Source organism: Frieseomelitta varia, unplaced genomic scaffold (genome assembly GCF_011392965.1).
Source record: "Frieseomelitta varia isolate USP_RPSP 00005682 unplaced genomic scaffold, Fvar_1.2 scaffold_792, whole genome shotgun sequence".
Lineage (NCBI taxonomy): Eukaryota > Metazoa > Arthropoda > Insecta > Hymenoptera > Apidae > Frieseomelitta > Frieseomelitta varia.
The window spans coordinates 195545-216656 of record NW_025110581.1 but is presented as its reverse complement, the minus strand read 5'-3'; the positions used below and the strand labels follow the sequence as shown (position 1 = coordinate 216656).

General features: G+C 43.0%; 1 protein-coding gene across 2 annotated transcripts in view; it reads right to left on the bottom strand.

The window, feature by feature from the left end:
• Window positions 1–1986: 1986 nt before the first annotated feature.
• The window catches only part of LOC122536021 (insulin-like growth factor 2 mRNA-binding protein 1), an 88943-nt gene continuing 69817 nt past the window's right edge, over window positions 1987–21112 (bottom strand). For both annotated transcript variants that reach the window (XM_043668034.1, XM_043668035.1), the window contains 6 exons: window positions 11127–11297; window positions 10619–10999; window positions 10276–10528; window positions 9202–9558; window positions 7833–8084; window positions 1987–7753 (listed from right to left, as the gene is read on the bottom strand). In XM_043668034.1, the coding sequence (XP_043523969.1) occupies window positions 7508–7753; window positions 7833–8084; window positions 9202–9558; window positions 10276–10528; window positions 10619–10999; window positions 11127–11297 (1660 nt within the window). In that variant the 3' untranslated portion in view covers window positions 1987–7507. The remainder of the gene's footprint in view (window positions 7754–7832; window positions 8085–9201; window positions 9559–10275; window positions 10529–10618; window positions 11000–11126; window positions 11298–21112) is intronic.

Here is a 21112-nt window from a genome sequence, read left to right as displayed (position 1 = left end):
AAATCAAAAAAAAAAAAAAAAAAAAGAAAAGAAAAGATGGTCCGTCAAAAGCGTGTGTGGGAATGGAAGATGGTTGCTCGAGAAATTTCAGCCACGTTGTCGTGTGTGTGGCAAAAACGAGTCTTCTACTGTGTCTTCCCTGTCTCTTTTTTTCTTTCGTTTTCCTCTTGTCACTCTTCGTGTGGAGAGTTTTGCTCGCGAATCGCGTAGCTGTTACGCGTTAGACGCGGTCCTTTCTTCCTGTCTGTCTGTCGGTTTGGCTTTTCCTTTTCTTTGTATCTCTGCTTTTTCTTCCGCTTTAGAGTTCATTTTTTTTTTTTCTCTTTCTCTCTTTTACTATAACGGCGACGCAGCTTCGCTGAAAGTTCTCGTCGGGCCGGTTTTTTCTTCCCCTCTTGCGAATTTCACGTTTCTGTCACGGGATTTTTTGCGTTTTCTCCCGAGCTTGCAAAGAGAAAAGCCTGCGTATATATTAGTATTCGTTTCTCGTGGAAGAGCATTGTTTTTTTTTTGTCCTTTCTTTTTTTCCAAAAAATCCTCAGGTAAAAAACTATAAAAAGACCGTCTTTCTTCTAACTTCATCGTGTAAATAGTATTTCGATACGAAGAAAGTGATAAAAAGTTGTGATAAACCTTAAGCCGAGAGCCGCCGGTGATGATAAATTGTGTCGAAGACGTTTGGACGTTCGTACAAAAAAGAAAAAGTTTTTGGACAGGGGGAAAAAAGACAACAGTCATCCCCTTTGTCGAAGCGTGAAACGTGCATCACTTTAACCGTAGGCTAATTGAAGTTAAAGCGCGTTTCACACTTCCGACGAAAGGAGTTGTTCTTGTTTCTTTTTTCTTTCTTTCTTTTTTTTTTCCTGTCGACAAAATCTCTTTGATACTTGATGCCGGATACGATCTTTCATTTGCTTTTCTTCCTCTTTTCTTCTTTTTCTTGTTTTCATCATTTATCTCTGCTTGCGGCGTTGGTTTCTCCTAATCTCGTCTCGCTGGATATATTGGAAAAGAAAATCTTACATTTAAGCGCCGAGCTTACTTTAATTTCCCACAAATCTAGATCGATAAGCACGATTCCTCACGGTAAAATACTCTAGAATACTAACATTTAGATTTAGCGATAAATCGAGTTTGTACATTTGTTCTCGCTGGCATCCTCGGCCAACGGGTAGATTAAATTACCACGCCTCTTAATTCACGCGCATTAATAATTTATAACGTTAAAAATCTTCTTTTCTCTCTTTCTCCCTCTCACGCGCTCTCTTTAAGTTATCATTTATTTATATTAATAATTTCTATTCAATCTCCATTCTTAATCATTTTCTTTTTCTTTTTTTTTCGTTTTTTTAACTTTATTCCTTTCCTTTGCTTTGTTTCTCTTACTTTGTTACTTTGATTTGTACATTCTACCGAGCGGTGGCGAGCCGGCTCCGGTTGTCACATTCCGTCCAAATCCCTCTCATCATTCCCTTTCTCCTTTTTTCCTTTTTTCCTTTTGATAAGCGCTGTGCTGAAGAATCGGCCGAAAAAAATTAACGTTCGTTCCTCGTTTTATCGCGATGATTTCTCCTTCTTGTTGAAATGCTTTCCTTTCTGCGTGCGTTCATTCATATCCGTGTGTCAGTGTACTTTCGTAGAAATCCCTTGAAGTCATCTCTGCTTATCTTGGTGAAATGGAGTGCAAGAATTGTTTACGAGCAACCGAAGTCAAAGAATGTCTTCTTTCTCACGTCCCTGCGTTATCTTCAAACGTCTCGTTTTCTTTTTCACGTCGCTTCGTCTCGCTTCACGAGTCTTTCCTTTTTTTTTTTTTTTTTTTGAAGAGTTTCGTTTCGACAAAGCTTTGGCGCAACGAAAAAATGAATCGAAGATCGATAAACGAGCGAAAGGTGTAAAAAAAAAAAAAAACTCACGTGCGGAGCAGGTTGCAAATCGCGAACTCTCTTCGTTCGCTTCGTTCTCTTCTTCTTCTTTTTTTTCTTGGTTAGTTTCTTCTTTTTTTTTTCCCACAAAGAGATATTCCAAAAAGGGGTGAGGCATGGGGAGCCATTCGTTGTTGGCATCGAGCCAATATTTCCTTCTTTCCTCTTTTTCACGAATTCCTGTTAAAAGAGCGATACTGTTTTCTCACTCGCGTTGTGCTTCTTCGTAACATTCTGTTCGACTCTCGGACGTTTTCCGTGTGCGAAAAAAATACCTAAAAATAAACAACGGAGAAATTTTGATTCGTTGTTTCGGCCGAAAACGATGACTAAATACAGATAATCATAATCTCCTCGATGTGCTGTGTTGTTTCAGGAAAAAAAAGGAGCGATCTCAAAGTAGCGTAAATGATTTCTTTTTTTTTTTTGGTAGTTGAATATTACCGTGTGTTGCTGATGATTGTGAAACCTCGCTGTGTCCTCTCTTCTTTTTTTTTTTTTTTTTTTGTTGCCATTATTCTGCTCTATGGTTTTGCGTTGTACCCATTCTTGTTAACCTATGGTCTTATGGTGATTGTATAAAATGACACCTGGCTTTCTTTCTCGGTTCCTTGGCACTTTGCGTTCCTTTCATTTTTTTCCCCTTTTCTTCGTCCTACTCTTCTCTTCTCTTCTTTTTTTTTTCGCAGCCCCTCGCTCCCTTCGTACTTGTTATTTATCAAGCGTAAATATTCAGAGAATATTCTTCTTTGCAAAAGAAAATACGTACGGTGGACGAAGGGCTGCGAAGGGCGAGAAAATCTTCTTCTTCTCGGGGAAGCGACAACGACGAGAAATCACGTCGCATAAAACTGCGAGGGAGCCGCCTTTGTCGTTCTACCGTCCGAGTGTGGACACGTTCCCTCGCCGAGCGGGCCTAGCGCCATTGTTTATTCTCTGAATATATTAAATATATTATACAATTTATCCAACTAAAAAAATCTTCTTTATTTCCCCCCTAGGGGGCCGCAGACGCACACAGCGCAAAAAGCTGCGCGCCGTGCCCCCTTCTTTTAAATATTTTTCTTCACCTCTTTCTCCTCTCACTCTTCTTTTATTTTTTTTTTCCCCTTAAATCTTTACTCTTTTAAACTCCCCTTTATCTCTCTGTCACCTCTTCACTCCCTCACTCTCTCTCTCTCTCTCTCTCTCTCTCCTGAGAGTCACATACTCTTTCACGAAAAAAAAAACACTCCGCTTTGCTTCTTTTTCCCTTCTTTTTTTTCCTTTAAAACCATCTTTCTTCTCCTCCTCTTCATATATCTCCTTATTACTCTACTTTAAAAAAATGTCTGCCGTCTCTTCTCGCTGCTTTGCGTTCTCTCCCTCTCTTTTTTTTTTCTTCTTTTTCATTTTTACTTCTCTACCTAGCGTCGTTAAAATTCATTAAGTTATTAAAAAACACGTAACAAAAGGACTGAAAAAAGAAAAATCCACTTAGATCCTCCCCCAACAATGTATCAAAAATAAACTTATTACTCTTAGATTCATTTTCTCTTTCTTTCTCTTATCCTTTCTTGTCTACTTCCTGTCTTCTTTGTGTTTTCTCGCTTGGTAATCGCGACATTTTTTGTCCGTCTTTATTCTCCCTCTCTTTTCCTTCGGTCGATTTCTCACTTCCTCCCCGGAGTTTCGTCGTTTCGTATCGGGTTTGTTTTTAAAAAATCGTTTTTCTCCTTCCATTTTAATCCATCCGGCGCCGTTTCTCGAGACGCAGCGAAAAAGAAAAAGGCAAGAGACAGGAGGCTTTTTCTCTCCCTTTTCGTCTCTTTATCTTCCTCATCTGCGTACCTTTGTTCGTCCTTCCGATTACATATATATCATCAGCACTGCGATATTCCCCTTCATCGTTTCTTTTGCTCACCATCTTTGACAAACCTAACCTAAAACACGCGCGATCTTATCGCCCTCCCTTCACCGAAGAGAAACACTACACGTTGGAAGAGAAGACGACTTGTCATCACACGCTCTGTTCGTTTTGTTTCTTTTTTTTTTTTTTTTATACTAAACGCATACCGAATGCCACGAGGTAAACCGACCAGGTTAGACGAGACCCTGTCCTCCGATGAAAAACCGGAATGAGTCGATCGTCGCCTTCGTCGCTGTACGCGAACCCCCCGACAACACACGAGGTTCAATTCGTACGAAATTGAGCATCGATCACGCACCACGAAATTAGCCAAGGACTGAAGAACGCCAATTTCAACTTGTCGCCGCCAGTGGCGGGAATTTCGAATCGACCTAACCTCGATAAAACTACTGTTTCGAGAATATTCTTACTCCGAGGTGAAATTTAACACCGACGGAACGACTATTTTTTGAAAGCGTGTTATTATTGTTGTTTCCGTGGTTCGTAATCGTGCGTCTCGTCAGTCCGTTGTGATTGGATTTCCCTTTTGGTCACGTTATAGTTTTCAGACACCACCGAAACGGAGCTACCAGTCCGTTCCACAAAAAAAAAAAAGAAAAAAAAAGTCCCTTTCGATAGACAAAGTGCAAACTTCACTTTCACCACTTTTTTACAAATAGTCCTGGAACGTTTGCGGTCTTCGCTCTTTGTCTTTATCTTTCTTCTTGTCCGTGTACGTGCGAACACTATCGCGTCGTTTTAGACTATTTTTTCTCCTTTCGCGGATCAATATTAAAAAAAAAAGTTGCGAATCACGCGTAATCAATCGGTCACGAATATTCCCCATGCCACGGGCGAACCACGACCACGCGTACATTCTCCTCCTCCTAATGAATTTCCAATATAAATATCCCAGAAAAAGAAAAAGTCAATCTCGCGAAAGAGTCTCGTGAGGATTATCGTGATCGATGGTACGCGTCGTGCCGGAGAGACACGCGATGATACCGCTTGCGAGTTTCCACCGAGTCATCAATTGTACGCTTGCACACCGTCATGAGGAAGAAAAAAAAAAAAAAGCTGACGAGAAGGAAAAAGGAAAGTTTAAGAGAGTTTTGAAACGATAGTCAAAAGAGTACACTACCGATAACTCGCTGGCGATATCACGCAGACGAAGAGCAACATCAAACACGTTTTTTTCCCTCATCGAGCGTCACTCTTCTTCTTTCACCTCCAGCACGTTTTCTTCTTCTTCTTTTTCCCCCCCCCTATGATCCTTCTCACCGCGAGTGTTCCATCCCTTCGATTACCCTAAATTTCTACTTTGTTTGGGGCTTCTTTTGCCACGTATTTAGCCTAACCAATAATTACTTACTTATCAATTAATAGTATTATTTAACACACGCACACTCACACATTATTACATTCGTGATACAAGTAAAAATCCCTGAAAAGTTTCGTGTTTTTTTTTCTTTTTTTTTCTTCTTTTTTGTTTTTTTTTTTTTGCTCTCTTATCAGTTTGTCCTCCTCCTCTTTACGTATCCCTGAATCATCATCATTCATCATCTTCTTCTTCTTACAACTCCTGTCTCTCCTCTCGCTCTCTCGAGCGTACTCCAAACACGGTCGCTTTTCCATTCTCTCTCCTCTTCGTGGAACATCCTTCTCGTGGCACGAAACAACGTCCGCTTCACGTACAAACGCGTCGGATGTTTCCCTCGGTATATCTTCGTCCTCTCTTTCACCGAGCGCGCCTACGATCTACATGCACTCTTATCTTCTTCTTTCCGATCATTTTTTTTTTCTTTTTTGAAGGAAAAAAAAAAGAAAGAAAGCGACTCGATGACGGAGGCTTCTTTTTTTGTTTTTTTGTTTTCGTCGATGTTTCCTTCCATTTGCTGTTTCCGACATCAATCAACCACTCATGGATTCCCCACAGACGCTCTTTCTCTCTCTCTCCCTCTCTCTCTCTGTGTCTGTGATGCACACCCCTCCCGCTCTTCTTGGCTCTTGCAAGGAACTTGAGGTGAGTAAAGCGTTCGACACGACCGGTAAACGCGTGTCACGCATTTTCACTTCACTAATACGCAAAAACTCGCTAATCGCTTCTTTGGTATTACCGACGCGAGAGGGGCGGGGGGATATAATGAGAGCGGTGTGTCTGTCGTGAAAACTCGTCGGTTCTTACGTCTATAAACTGCAGAACGTGTCACACGTTTCGTTCACATGCTTTCTGTTCATTTTCTGTTGTTGCTGTTGTTGTTGTTTGTTTCTCTTCATTAATTAATGTCTCTCTGCGTTCTGATATTTAAAAAAAAAAAAAAAACTGTACCTATAATGGCTCTTTCTTCTCTTTAAATGAGGGAATAAAAAAAAAAACACCGCTTTCCTGTATAGAGTACTTAGTAAAGAAGTAGTAGTAGTTAATAGCAGTAATAGTAGTAGCAGTAATAATAGTAATTGTAGTAGTAACATGTATAACGTAATCGTGTAATCGTTACTTAACTTCTCTGTATATTATTATAACTTTTAATATTTAGGTAGACTTCTTCTCTTCATTTTTTTTTTGTTTTTTTGTTTTTTTTTTTTTAGATTAGTTGGTTTTTCTTATCCTCTCTCTCGTTTCACGTTTTCATTTTATCATATTAAATCTTTAACCGTAATCAATGAGGTAATAAGGTTGTGTATGCTTTTTTTCTTTCTCTCTTAGCATCCGTATTATCCTGTTTCATCGACGAGGTGGTTTCGGTTTAACGCTGCGAAATCGATTTCGTTCGAGTGTCACACCCGTCGCTTTAACTTCCAAATTAAGCGAAACTCGCAACGAAAACGCGCCGCAACGCGCGCAGAGGAAGTGAGGGGAACGCGGTCCCGTTGTTGTCTTTTTTCTCTCCGTCCTCCAACCAAACGATCGATTATACCTTTCATTCCCTGTTTCGAATGGACAGAAACCGAATTTCTTTTCTTTTCTTTCTTTCTTTCTTTTTTCATCGCCTCACCTCGTCTCGCGCGATGCGTTTTTCGTTAGCTAACGTGCGCTTCCGACTCGACGCGACACTCTCCTGCATCGATTTTATACTTCAGAGCTGTGTATCCTGAGCTGTTAAACGCAACGTGGGTTAACGTGTGTGTGTGTCACGATCAATGGCCATCGATCAACAATAACATAATCTACTGTTCTCTCTGTTGCAAAAAATCTGTCCAATCACGCTTTACTATTCCTTGCGTTTTCCAAGCAAAATGTTGTAAGAACGTTTACACGACCAACTAACTAAAACAGAAAAAAAAAAAAGGAAAAAGGAAAAAAAAATGGAAACAAGAAAAGAACAGCCATCGATCGGTATTCACACTCTTTACCCCGTTCTGAATCGAACCTGTACATATTTATATATCTGTAATTTGTTAGGTATGAAGAATGCCCTATTGCATGCACGTTGTAGCGTTATGTGACATTTGGAAACCGGTGTTTTTCACGACATGCTCTCTCCCTCTCTCTCTCTCTCTCTCTCTCTCTCCTGCTCTCTTTCGTACAGCGCGCGTCGACTGAGGTTAGGATACATAGCCCGCGAGAAGGAGGTCGCACGTAGCCCTTTATCATACATATACCGAGAGAATGTCAAAGCGACGATGCCACCCCGGCGATTGAAACGGATTCTGTGAGACGTTGGTCGGCGTCAGGTAAGTTTGTTCAGTGACGTTACTGATTTTGTGATTGCTGCTGCTGGCTGGATGGCGAGGTGCTCGACTGTTGCTGAGCGACGTGCTGCTGCTGCTGCTGTTGTTGCGTTGCCGCGGCACCTTGTTGAGACGTGGTGCTGCCGTCTCTTCGAGAACGAGAGCCAGCTTCTTGGCTGCTGCCACGACCTGCGCGAGAGCCAGTTACACCTGCTCCAGGTGCACTAGACGACTGTAGGACCATAGCGCGGATTCTTCTCTGCGCCGACTGTTGTGAATCAGAGAGAAACGAGATAAATAATTTTTCGTAATTTTCGAAGAATAGTTAACAAGAAACGCTGTGATACCTGTACAGAGAAGAAGGGGCCAATTATTTGGACGGTGGCCTCTTCGTCGGCGGAAGGAGACGTCGATTGTTGCTCCGACAATTTTATGATGCTTCCGGTTACACGTTGCAGTTCCCGAACGTTTTGCCCACCTTTCCCAATGATACGGCCAACCTGAGTACTCGGCACGAGGATCTCGATCGTCAATCGGACGTCCTCGGTGCCAGCTACGAAACCTTCCTCGCGCATCTTCTCGAAGATCAAGTATTGAGCCTGTAAACCGATTAATAATGTAGTATCGTAGTTGTTGCATGTACCTGTGGTTACTAGATCTTTAGTTTAATTATGATTGACTGTGTTGTTGAAAAAGAATTTATTGTTAATCTCTGTTTTTCGTCTTGTCTAATTATCAGTTGTTTTATCACGAACATTGTTATTAAATAAATATTATTTATATTTTATCTCTACAATAATGTTATTGTTAATGATTGTCTTTGTATAAAAACGTTCGATCGGAGAAAAAAAGAAAAAAAAAAAAGAAAGAAATGATGTCGAAGGTTGTAACGGGACCAACTATACATGTACAAATACGACATGTCATTGGCACGGGTAAACCCTTCGTGTTAATTTTTCCTGCAGTCATCAAGACGATGCTTAAGATAGACGGCATCCTCCCAAACGAGCAGGTAGTTTTTATTTTTTTTCTCACTCTCTCTCTTCGTCTCTGCTTTCGAATGCCGCGCCATCGCAGCGCTGCACGTGTCGCGGAAATTTTATCGACCGATGATAAAGAAAACCAGACAGAAAGAAAATACCGAGATTCGAACGTGGAACCTTGGCGTTTGCAGGCTCACGTTCAAACCACCAAGTCACGAAACGACTATGACTGAAAGATACAGGTACACGCTGTACTAACTCTACTTAGTTGGAACTTCATACTTTTTCTACGTGCAAAATCTTTAATATACAAAGATAATCTCTCTCTCTCTTTCTCTATCCTAGAGTAACGTACGAATTCTTTTTCATTGTAAAAATTTTAAAACGAGGTTTTTAACACGTTGAATGCTGACATTACACGATTCGTATTATGTTGCACGAATGTTATCTGCAATAGATAACTTTAAGTTTACATAACGAGTTTATTTTACACGCTAGAACGCGTTTCCTCGATGCTCATTTATTTTTTACGATAGAGTTACGAAAAATTGTGGGTTGCATTTTTTTTTCGAGAAGAAAAAGATGTTACAAAAAAGAACTCGATAGAACAAAAGATACAAGTCCTTGGTGTATCGCCAATCACCAGTGACCCCCTATCATGGCATTCAAAGTGTTAAAAATTGAATATGGGCGGGGAAAAAAGTATCAAACCGTCGTCTGAGGGAAAACATACTTTCCACTGTGATTCTGGTGACCCAACGATAGTCACTTTTCTGTCATTTTGTTGCTCTACCGGCTTATCCTGTTCGATCGGCGCGATCTTGACGCTGGCGCCAGAGAATCTGATGATATTTCTGATATGAGAGCCCTTGCTCCCTATAATAGCGCCTACGCTGGTGTTTGGAATGTAAAGATACGCGGTTTCTTGAGTGTCGCCAATCGGAATACCCTGTTGCGTCGGCAAGCTGGCTTGGTAAGGGTACGGAGCTGGTCCGGAACCGTACAAACCGGGGCCACGCGAGCTGTATCCCATGCCAGCGGTGGACATCATAGCCATTGGATGCAAGCCCGGGAACATCAAGCTTTGTGGCTGTAAAGCGTCGTTATTTCGTTATTATCGCGAGTTCAAGTTGACTGAGAACCTCGAATAGGAGAATTTCTTTGACTTAATACTAAACCTACCATCATACCGTTTCCAAGCGTTTGTGTTTGAAACAATTTTCTACATACAATATAGATCACATCGTTATTTATCTCTACGACTTTTCCTAAAATATGTACACAATGAATTTTTCGCTGTTTACTTCTCTTTTTTTTTCCCCGAGAAATATATGTAGTCTGTTCAATTTGAAAAACTTGTGATATTTACTTTCCTAAAATTATATCGATTCACGCGAAAGGCTATTTGAACAAAAGTGCTGTCAGTGATCGACAACAATGTTTCATTAGTTTCAAGAGTACATGCAGGTCGCAGTGTGCAATTTTATAACTCCTATAAGAGAGAGGACCGCAGTATAAAAGTTCCAAAGTGTTTCCTTTGCACTTCAAGTTACAAGTGCAAGTTTGAAGAAAGAGAAAGTAAATCTGCAATACCCAAGAGATGAATATCTTGAATAAATGTAGAGGACGAAAGAACAGATTAGTTTTGAATTCCAAAACTGCTGCTGACTGTTATCTACTTCAGTGTGTAAAAAAAATATTACTTTCCTTTTAAGTACCAGTCATTTTGACCATGGTCATGGTAGGAATAGGTATACGTAAAGTGTCGGTAGATTCTTACAAATGATCGCCCATTTCTAATACTCACAGCCATTGCCTGCAAGTCGTTCTCGTAGCTTTGGCGCAATTTGCTGGAAATCATGGATTCGGCTTTGCTCATGTTGTCGATGGTGCCTTTCACGGTGATGATGCGCTCGAGATTGAAGTTGTTAATGTCGTTGATGCTGCTCACGGTGATCTTCGTGTCAGTGTCCTGCATAATTTTCTTGATGGTGGTGCCACCCTTCCCGATGATACGTCCAATCAAATTGTTGTGCGCGAGGATTCTCAGCGAGATCTCGCTGTTGGTGAAACGAAACGATTGATCAGAAACAGAAGGAAGATTATTCTCTTCGTGGACGAAAAGAAGCTTCTCTCTCACTCTCTCTTACCCTTTGCTCAAGCCGTAAGACTCTTGTTGCGTGACGTCCATGATCTTCTTGCAAGCGTTCGTACAGTTATCTGGATTGCCATAAATAGTGATGGCTTTCTCCGCGGCGCCGAGGCTGTCCTTTCGGTGAACGTCCACCCGCGCGCGCGTCATCTGCGTGATCTGGCGTATAGTGGATCCCTGACGGCCAATTATGGCTCCTACCATCTCCGACTGCACGAGAATACGAAGCGGGAAGTCCGCCTGACGTCCGGCGCCCGACACGCCGGAATAAGCGACGCCGCTGCGCTGGCTGCGGCCTCTTCGTCGATTCTCCGCCGTAGACATTTCCACTTTTAGCGGGCTACCGTCGAAATCGTGGCCATTCAATTGGTTCACAGCCCTGAAAAAACCACCATCAACCGTCACAATACGTCACACAACATATCACGTCACATCATGGTACGACGATTCTCTCAGCAATTGAGTTTACCGACTCAAAACAAAGAAACAAAGAAAAGGAAACTTACTGCTGTGCTTGTTCCTGCGTCTCATAGCTAATGAGGACGGTTTGTACGTTAGGGTCGCGCGACGTTAACTTTTCCACGGCCTGCACTTGGCCGCAGTTGGAGAAGAGAACCTCGACGTCTTCTAATCTGGCCAGGGCTGGGATGTTGTTCACAACTACTTTCGATCCGGAGCTGTTGCAAAAGAAAGTTGCAAAGTTGCAAATCAATCAATTTTTACAAGGTTGACGTTTGATCGTTAAATGAAAGTGCGACGAGTACGAATTTGCACAACGATTTTCAAGAGGTGCGTTGAACATCAAATTTTTCAATATATCTAGTCTCAACACTTTATCGACCGATAGCTTATTTATCATTACTAATACACTGTCGGTAAAGTGTTAAAAATATGAAAAATTACATTTAACTAAATTTAGGTAACGAGTACGATCAGTTCTGTTATTACTTCGCGCTCAGTATCAAACATGATTGAAACAAATTTCCAATATGTTAGTATTTCTTTTTTTACGAGTTTCACTCTTGATGAATTTCACAAATGTTAATTTGTTCGTTTGTCTATTAACACTTTACCGACCGGTAGCCTATTAATCGGCTAATACACGGTCGGTAAAATGTTAAATATTAAGACTCGTCGGTAAAATGTTAAATGAAAACTAGATGTTGAGGTAATGATCATAAAATTTTCATTAGCAATGATGAGAGATACTGAACGTTGTTACGACGTAACTACACGCTACAAAAAGCAATCATACGCGAGTTTTTATTAACGATTCGCCAGGACCGGTCACGCAGAACGTGCGAGACGCAGGATGTGGGTCAAGAATTTCTCGGTATCGGCTCAAGATCGTCAAAGAAGACGGGGGGGAAGCGCCTGCTAAACGAAGACCGAGACTTGACCGAGGGAAAGGCGTGCAACACGGGCGTGAGTCAACGCGAACGTATTCGGACGATGCACAGCTTGGAATTCCAAGATGAGCCCCCACTGAAATACCAACACGTTGTAATAGCACTTCACTGTGAAAAAAAGACTTTGGTCTCGGCCAGTTGCGAAACAACGGAGTTAATTTTAAAAAATAAGCAAAAAAAGAAGGACCGACAAAATCTACCGTCGTATTTCGTATGCTGGATAATATCACGGTCAATAAAGACACCACGTTCTGTGCCTTTGAAGGTCATAAAAGAGTCGAAAACGAACTTATTTAAAAAAAAAAAAAACAATTTTCAAGTAGCATTTGATTCATGCGTATATTTCCAGATAGTGTTTGTCTGAAGCGAACGATAGTTTGCTTGTGGAAATATTTCAAATATTTTCAGTACATTTCATCTTTTATTTTCCCGAATTTTCCTCAATACAAAATATCTCTAAAATAATTTCGTGTTACAACGAGTTCATGATTGTAATCACCCCCGTAATCATTTCGATACATTCCTTTCCTATTCACCGATTTCAGATATACGGAGAAATACTCGAGCCAAGTCCCGGGCTAAATCGAATTTTCAAGGGACGAAAAATCACGGCGATTGGACGAGGGAACGGCGCTGGCGCGACGCGACATGAATGAACCAAATGGCAAGTAAGAAGAGGACGCGGAACGCGGGGAAGAAAAAGGAGGGTGAAACGGCTGAGACTCTCACTTTCGTACGTATCGATTTTTCAGCTCGCCCGACCCACTCTCAGGCGTCTAACCTTGGCTTTCGGACTAACCTTGAAGAAAACGTACCGAACGACCTAGCCTCTCCTCGTGCTTGGCCGATTATCCCCTCGCAGACGAATGACGAGGATCGCGTACGAAATACATAGGTTTCGATCGTCGAGAAGAAAGACGAAATAACACCTCATTGGCAACGTTACACGTTTTTCTACGGGACATTTTTTCCTACGCGATGGCGGAGGGCGACGCACGCGTGTTAGTGGCGTACGGCGCGCGACGAGACCAATTCGAACGGACGAAAAATTTCGAGGACGAAAAACACGATCATCACACACCACCGTGGAACGAGAACTCGTTGCCGGGTGGCCGACAGAGACAGAGAGAGAAGTCGTTTCTCCCTTTGGAACACGTCGAGGCTGGAGGTTAGAGGAGCTTCGTCGAAGCCCGACACTACTCCTCCTGGACGTGGTGCACGTGCTCGGCGCGTCTATGAGGAGAGACACAGCAAGCACGTTCGACCGAGAAGAGAGAAAAGTCGATATCGTGTCTCTGTTGGGTAGACAGAAGGCTGGTGTGCACGCGTGTATCGGTACAGGTTACGAGGCTACAGAGTGAGGACGGGGGAGGACAGAGAGAAAGAGAGAGACAGAGAGAGAGAGAGAGAGAGTTTGGTAGTAGCGCCGGATGGAAGCGAGGGCGAGGGAGGTAGAGGCCTTTGTTTCGTGTGCTTTTGGGGATTTTCGGCGGCACCCCGGTGTGGTGGTGAGGTATATGGGCAGGAGGTGCGCGAGGGAACGTTGATATCGCCGGTTTCGTCTGACTCGCGAGGTCGCCGTCTCCTCCGCGCCACACGGCACGAGAATCCCCACTACTACTACCGTTCCTCCAGCTAGAGGAACCAGCTAGAGGTAGCAGCCCACCAGAGCACACACCACCACCGCCATACTACCACCACCACCACCTTCAACCTCAACCCTTTTTACGCGCCTCTTTTCCTCGCTACCCTTCCTGACCACCGGCCTGCCTGCCTCTGTCTCTCCTATTCTCCCCCGTCCTGCACACCCGCCGACGAACCACCCTCCGCTAGGATCTTGCACGCACGTGTAACTCGCGATTTCGTCCGTTCACCTTTAACGAAAGGCGGTATTTTCGTACGACCGCCAGAGTGACGAAGAGAGAGAACGGGAGAAAGAGACGAATAAGGGGAAGCGAGAGATAGACAGCTATAGAGAGAAAGAGGGGAGGAGGACCTTTTCTAAGCCCGAGGCACATACCGACAGGGATGGACGCGCGACGACCGCAGACCACGGGTCACCCCCGTGGAAGAGCTTTTGATCTCGCCTAAGACACCTTTTTTCGGACTCTCTTTTTCTTCTCTACCTCCTCCCCTCCCCCCGCCCTTTTTTTCTTTCTCGTTTAACAAGCCAATGGACTCGGGAGGAAGAGGCGGGAATGGCCGAAAGCGGGACGATGAAAGAGAGTGAGAAGGGACGGACAGGGGGATGAGGTCGAGAAAACGAGAGAGGGAAGGGGCAGTTGACGAAAAGTTCGGCGGGAGGGGGGAGGCTCGTAATGCGGTGCAGTTAATTGTGAAGGGAATTGGGACTCGTTACGCGCCGCTAGTCGTCTAAAAATGGAACACATTTATGCGAGATAATTAGCGCGCGGGGCGGCGCGCGTGTGTCGATTTCCCTTTTTTCTTTTTCTCTCTTTTTTGTACGGATGCATCGGGAATTACGCCGCGTAATCATCCCTTGCGAGTTTTTACGATTCCCGTTACTCCGTGTTTGCGCGGATCGCGAGTCTGTAATCTGTCAAATGGCAGAGCAGCCCCCCCCCCCGTCCATCCTACGCGATGACATTTTTCTCGAATCAACTTCTCAAGCTACAGAGAAACGTGAATGTCGCAAGAACAATTTCTTCATTGCACAGCTAACACCAATATTCGAAATATATAGTCGGAAGTGAAAAGATGCGACGTCGTTGCGAAACCATCCAGATGTAAATATAAAACCGACAAGTAATAGCGAGAAAAGGGAAGAGAGAGAGAGAGAAAAGAGACAAGAGTGGCGCCGGTTAGTAGGCGCACAGCCCTGGTAGAAAGACCGGAGAGAAGCGTCGACGTCGTTGACTGAACGGGCCGGCGGGGTGCACGGCGCCAAAATCGATTTTGAAAAGGGAAAGTGGCATGTACGTGCCAGCAGCGTGGCTTTACATACACAGTATGCGCACGATTCGCGACAAAAACGTGTAGGAGGTAAAACTGCAGTCGCGTCGAATAAAGGTTGCAAGCACACCGCGTATATATGTTGCACACAGGAACGACCGCACGAATGCGCGCGCGCGTGTAGTACGAGGCACGGCACCACAGCCGGACACGTACACACGTATGTGCACGAGGTCTGGTTGATGCCCCTTTTTTTCTGGCCACGAGTACCTCTTTCCCATTCATGTGTGAGCGTTCGAAGGGAAGTTGGCGTCTCTCGATTCGTTGTAACCGTGCGTGTGGTGTACCTGTGCCCGATGGCGTGGCACGTGTACCCAGGCACGCGTGCGTGTGCACGTGTATATACGAGACGTGTGCTCTTTATCTCTCTCTCTCGCTCTCGGCGGCCTCCGTGAATGGCGCTGGATGATGACAATTTCGGCGATTTTTCACGGTGTTTAAGCCGGAAGCAGTACACCCACTCCCCTCGGCTCTCCCCCGCCCATCGCTAACTGTTCTTTCTCTCCACGCATTTTCCACGGGATATTTGATTTATAACGAATCGAACATAACGTGGTCGTCGAATTCTGTTTACCAATGACGTTGCGCTCTACTTTCTTCTAAAAAAAAAAAATGGACAAGATGGACATGCGATAGACTTTGAAAGATTAGCGCAAGGTTGACTAAATTTCCGCGAGTCGACGCCATAGCTGCGTTTATTTTTAGCCAGTTAGTTTCGCGCGTACTATTAAGATCCGATAGATATTGGGATCCAGCAACGTGAAAGATAAGGCGAATATTCGATTACAGAGTGCCAACGTTCGAGGAAAGATCGACGAACGATTTCTAAAAGTTTTCCGCACAGTTCGAGAATCGAGCGAAATAGATATGCGCGCCGTATTGGAAAGCGATGAATGCACACCATCGTCCTCGACGAAGAAGATAAGAGAGAATTTTTACGGAAGTTTGTTAATATTGACACGCCACGGGTATGAACGTCGCCCTGTGCATCTTGGAATCTGTGTCGAACGTTATCTAACACGTTTCGTCAACATTTCGAAATGGTAGAGGGATTCAACTCCCTGTAGAATTATTTTGTTTCTTCGAATACTTGTTGATTGGAAAGATACCGAAAAGGTATTGAATAACGAGCAAAAAGTGTAGCAGCCAGAAGTAAATGACTGGGTTGGCGAAAAAGTAATTGCGTTTTTCTCTAACAGATGGACGTCTAACTAACCTCACTTTTAACCGCAGATTCATCGTGTAATCCGATACCCGACTGTTCCAAGCTTGCTTCTGAGAAAGAAAACGCACGGGGTCCCGTTAACAATTGTTCGTTTGGCGTCGTTTCCAAAAGAGGAATACTTCTCGACATATCTCGAGAACGGCAGGTTCCAGAAAAATTATGAAAAATATTTTTCAAACTACGGCGGTACGTCAGAATTGGATAACAACAAATCGTTCTTGGAACTGTTTTTCGACGAAAAAGATAAGAACTTTCTCGAACTACCAATTGAAAAAGATAGGAAAAGGTAATCGCACAAAATAGTACATATACTATATTAACGAAACCTTCGTCTCTTATGAAAAACTCGCCTCTCGTTTGCACACGAGAAAAAGAAAGGCAGTTACCTTCTTAACCAACTTAATAACATTTAGGAACTATAATTAGGAACTTTAACATTAGCAATCTATATTTACACGGTAAATATACAAAAACGTCGTTCAATGTCTAGAATAACATTTTACAACCGAAACGATCTAAAACACATCGATGGTAGTAGGAGACCAATACCGGTTCAAACAAGTAACCGGTGTTATTGCGCGCGTTCCGGTATTATTGTGCCTAGTCACACTAGAATAAATTCGTCCAATAACAATATTTATAATTATCGCAAACGCTACGTTACGATAAGCAACGACGTCGTATCGATGCTTTATGTTTCTGCCAATCATCATTCGGCGAGCGTTTTATCAACCGGTTCGTGCGAGCAGTCGCGTCGCTCTGTCGATAACGACGACTCGCGAACCGCCCGCAGGTTTTCAACCAGCCGTACTCTGACTAGTTAAGGCGAAAGTTAATGCGCGCCACGCGCTGTTTCGGCGTACGCGAAGCCCTGGGGAATCGAGGTCGCGATCATCGCCGCTACAACACCGAGAGTCAACACCAGTTGGCGAGAGAAGGACAGACGCGACGATAACACGTTCTCCTTAACGATGGAGAAGCGGTTGTTGAGTTATCGACCGGAAACGGTGTGTAATCGGTACACGGGCGATACTCGAGAGAGAATTTTAGCCTCAAGCCAGAGATAATCTATTCCTTTCTTACCATCGATTACCACTGAAAACAGCAAATCGCTGAATGTTAGCTGATCTCTATTCTTTTATTCACAGGCTTTACACTGTCGAATTGTTGAAGAAAGGTGTTGTGTTGAGCGTATCATCCGTGCACAGCCTGTATCTGTCTCTCTGCGAGCAATTATCGCGCGAGACACATTCGAGGGAAGAGGAAAGAGGAACGTGATTCAAAATGCAACGTGGCCCCGTGGTTTGTTGGCTCGTTGGCGAGCATATCGAAAGTTATGACTCACGCGCGACACTGGAAGGCTACTAGCGACTGACTCTACGCTGCTGACACGCTTAGAGAGGAGCTTGCGCCACAGTCGCGTCCATTGAGAACCATCTATAAAAACGACGCTACGACGGCCATACGCGTCTCTAACGCACTCGCCTAACTATTACATATACTCCGCCACCACGTGTTGTTCCGGTTATGCCTTTAAACTATCCCCCCCCCCCCCCCCCCCCCCCCTCCACGGTTTAATCCGATATCCACGGCGTAAAGCGTAAAACAAATTACGAACGATAAATGAACGATACGATCTAGATTTGCAAGTAGCGCGTGCTAACTATAGCGTCTGTTTATGCGCTCTTCTACGCGCGTCTATATTACCCGCTCGTTTCACGTCACTTTTCTCTCTCGACTCTCACGCTCACGACAAGTATTGGGAACGTATATCGATAAAGTAACAAGCAACGCAACGCTAACGTTAGAGATTCCGTTTAACACTCGTTACGTTAATTGCAAGCTTAACGTTTTACGTTAATTGTTAGACCGAATCGAGTTTTACTATTTATACGCTGCAATTTCGCAATTTTTCATTCAAATACTTTTCTATCAATCCGAAGGAATGATCAGAGTAATATTGCGCTGATTAACCGTGGCATTGTCCTCCGCGTGAAAATACCTGCTTAACACGAGAAGATCGAGGGAAAAATGACAGTTATAACTTGACTTGGTCAGCAACAGCACGCAGAAATACGCACTCATAACATTTCTTCGGCGAGATTTTTTGACATTGCACAAAGCGTGCAAGAAATACACGTTACTTATCGTGACAGAAGTTTTATCAACAATTTTATCACTTCAACACTGTAATAATCGAATAATTCGTTTGTTACAACTGTTCAATTGATAAAGGTATTCACGTCAAAATTACTATTAATTTCTGTTTGGACAAAGACTGTAATTATCTGAATCTATTCATTTTGGTTATCATTCAAATTATAATGACTTGAAAATTGGAATATTTTGATAGTCTTTGATACATTTCTTTTATATTAATATAAGTATTATTAATTTAGGACTCTGTTTTTTACAACTGCCTGAAAGACATTAAAGCATTCTAATTAAAAGATCAATTCCTTTGGACAGAAATATAATTGTATAAATTTATTTGTTTTATTTTAATTATCATTTCAATTATAATGACTTATGCATATGTGGAATGTTTTAACACGGTTATTCTATTGTTGACTCGATGATTCTTATTTCTTCATCTGTATTAATATTTTGTCAAGCAATCAGGTACATATGTGACGCTCGCCGTAAAAGTGTTGAAATACTAATGAAATACTAATCTACTTGACGGAGATGATTCAGTAAAACAGCGATTTTCAGTCTAGAGATTTCTGGTTCCCCGTATTCTTTTTCTCCAAAAATTCAAGGTCAATGTTTTTGAACTCGAGAGAACTGTAGCAGCAAGAACAGCAAAGAGAAGTCAACGTCCAAAAAAAAAAACAAAAAAGAAGAAGAAAAAGTCGAAGGAAGTGGAGGACGACGAGTGAAAAAATTTCACGTGCCGAGAAAATTCCTTCTACGGTGTAACACACGTACCAAGAGGGGAAGAGAGAGATTCGCGGGTGTTGGACAACTGACATAGAAATTCACTGGCGCTGGGAGGAGGGGGAGGGAGAGAGAGTGAGAGAGAAAAAGTGGGGAGCGCGATTGAAACGGGCCAGGAATTAAACAAAAACGAATCGACCGTTCCGAGTATTATGCGGCAGAATTTCAATTGACTTTGTCCCGGTTAATGCCGGAATCCTTATTCCGGCACGCGGTTGCCGCTATTATAGCGACTGGCCTCGATGCACAAACTGCTAAACGGTCATTTTATTTTTAACTTCACATTCAAGTTCCGCGCGGCCACCGCGGCCCAGACAAAAGGAGGCTTTTATTTGAACTCGATAATATCGAGTTGTCACGAAGGTTGGACTCGAGTTAGCGAACGTTAATACCCTCCGACCGATTCGTTCCAGTCGTAACCTCGTTACAGTCGCAAACTCTTTCAAACACCTGTCCATGTTGGATCGACGCGTCGCTAAGTACCATCCATCCCCGCCCCTCCTCCCACTCTGCTTTCGAGTAGGAAAGGCTATTTACTAACCTTTCCTACAAATCACGAGGATTTCTGCCCCAAACAAGCTGTTCGAATTGTCGACGTGTTGGAAACAACTTGGTACAATACACTCACGGAAGATGGTGTCTCGTAACTCGTCAAACGATCAGAAAGTGATTCTAATCTGTGTAAAAATTTGTCGAGAAGATTTGTTCGCCAAAGCTTTCCGTTTAAGAGGAAAATCGAGTTTGGAGAAATTTTCAAAGCTCAAAAACGGAGCATTTTACAGGAAATTTTATTCTACCTTTTTCCACTTGTTTTCGCATGTAGAAAAATCTCCTCTCAATTATCTCTTTCTGTCACGTTCAGAATTAGCCGAATTGAAGTGTGTTCGATAGATTTTCAAAATTCTCGATTCCCGCGAAAACGAAGGCTACGGTCAACAAATTTTGTTTGTTCGACAGATTTTCGCCAGTCGGTTGACCGCGAGTCGCGGGACACCCTGTATATACGCGAGGGTGAGTGAACGTCACGGTTAACCTCTCCTTGCGCTGGAATGACGTGCCACGCAAGTCGAGAATTTTTTGTCCCAAAATTGCAATATTTTCTCAGTTTTGAGTATATTTAAATATAACCCAGGCAGAAAACAAATAATAAATTTGTTAAATTACTTCTCTAATTTCTATTCAGTGATGTGCCGAGTTCAAAAGAAAAAGAAAGCGACGAATTATTGTATACGGTTCGGTCGCTCGTTATGGTCCGCAATCAGTTGCCAGCGCAAGTGGTTAATCTCTTTGCGCTGGAATGACGTGCCACGCACGAATCTTTTGTCCCAAATTGCAACATTTTCTCAGTTTTAGATATATTTAAGTACAAGCCAGACAAAACAAATGATAAATTTTACTTCTCAATAATTTCTATCCAGCGATATCATACCGACGAGTTCAAATGATTGTACACTGGTCACTCGTTATGGTCCGCAATCAGTTGCCAGCGCACATGATTGAACAGCAACGCGATCTAGTAACGCGACACGTTCGATTATTTTTCTATTGGAAACGTTAACGATAAGAGGCAAGAGATTATTGACGCCACCCAAAGGCGTTTCATCGAGGCGAAGTTTTCTCTCGAGACGGCAACGGGTGACGAGCTCGTTTTTCAGCGAGCAACCGATTTCACGGCTCGACGAGAATTAATTCTCCCTGAAAGAACCCGTGAAAGAAAGAAAAAAAAAACCTACGCGAAAACTTCGGAACCAATGAAGTATTTGTGACTGAAGATTGCGAAGGAGTAGGATTCGAGAGGGAGAGATGTATTCACGAATCTTTTTTTTTTTTTTTTTTTTTTTTTTTAAGAAACAACCTCGACTGACAGAGGCGGCTATTTACCTAGCTGATTGTGGAGGATGTAGCATCGATAAATCGTCGTGGTTGAGCATCGATTACAATCGTA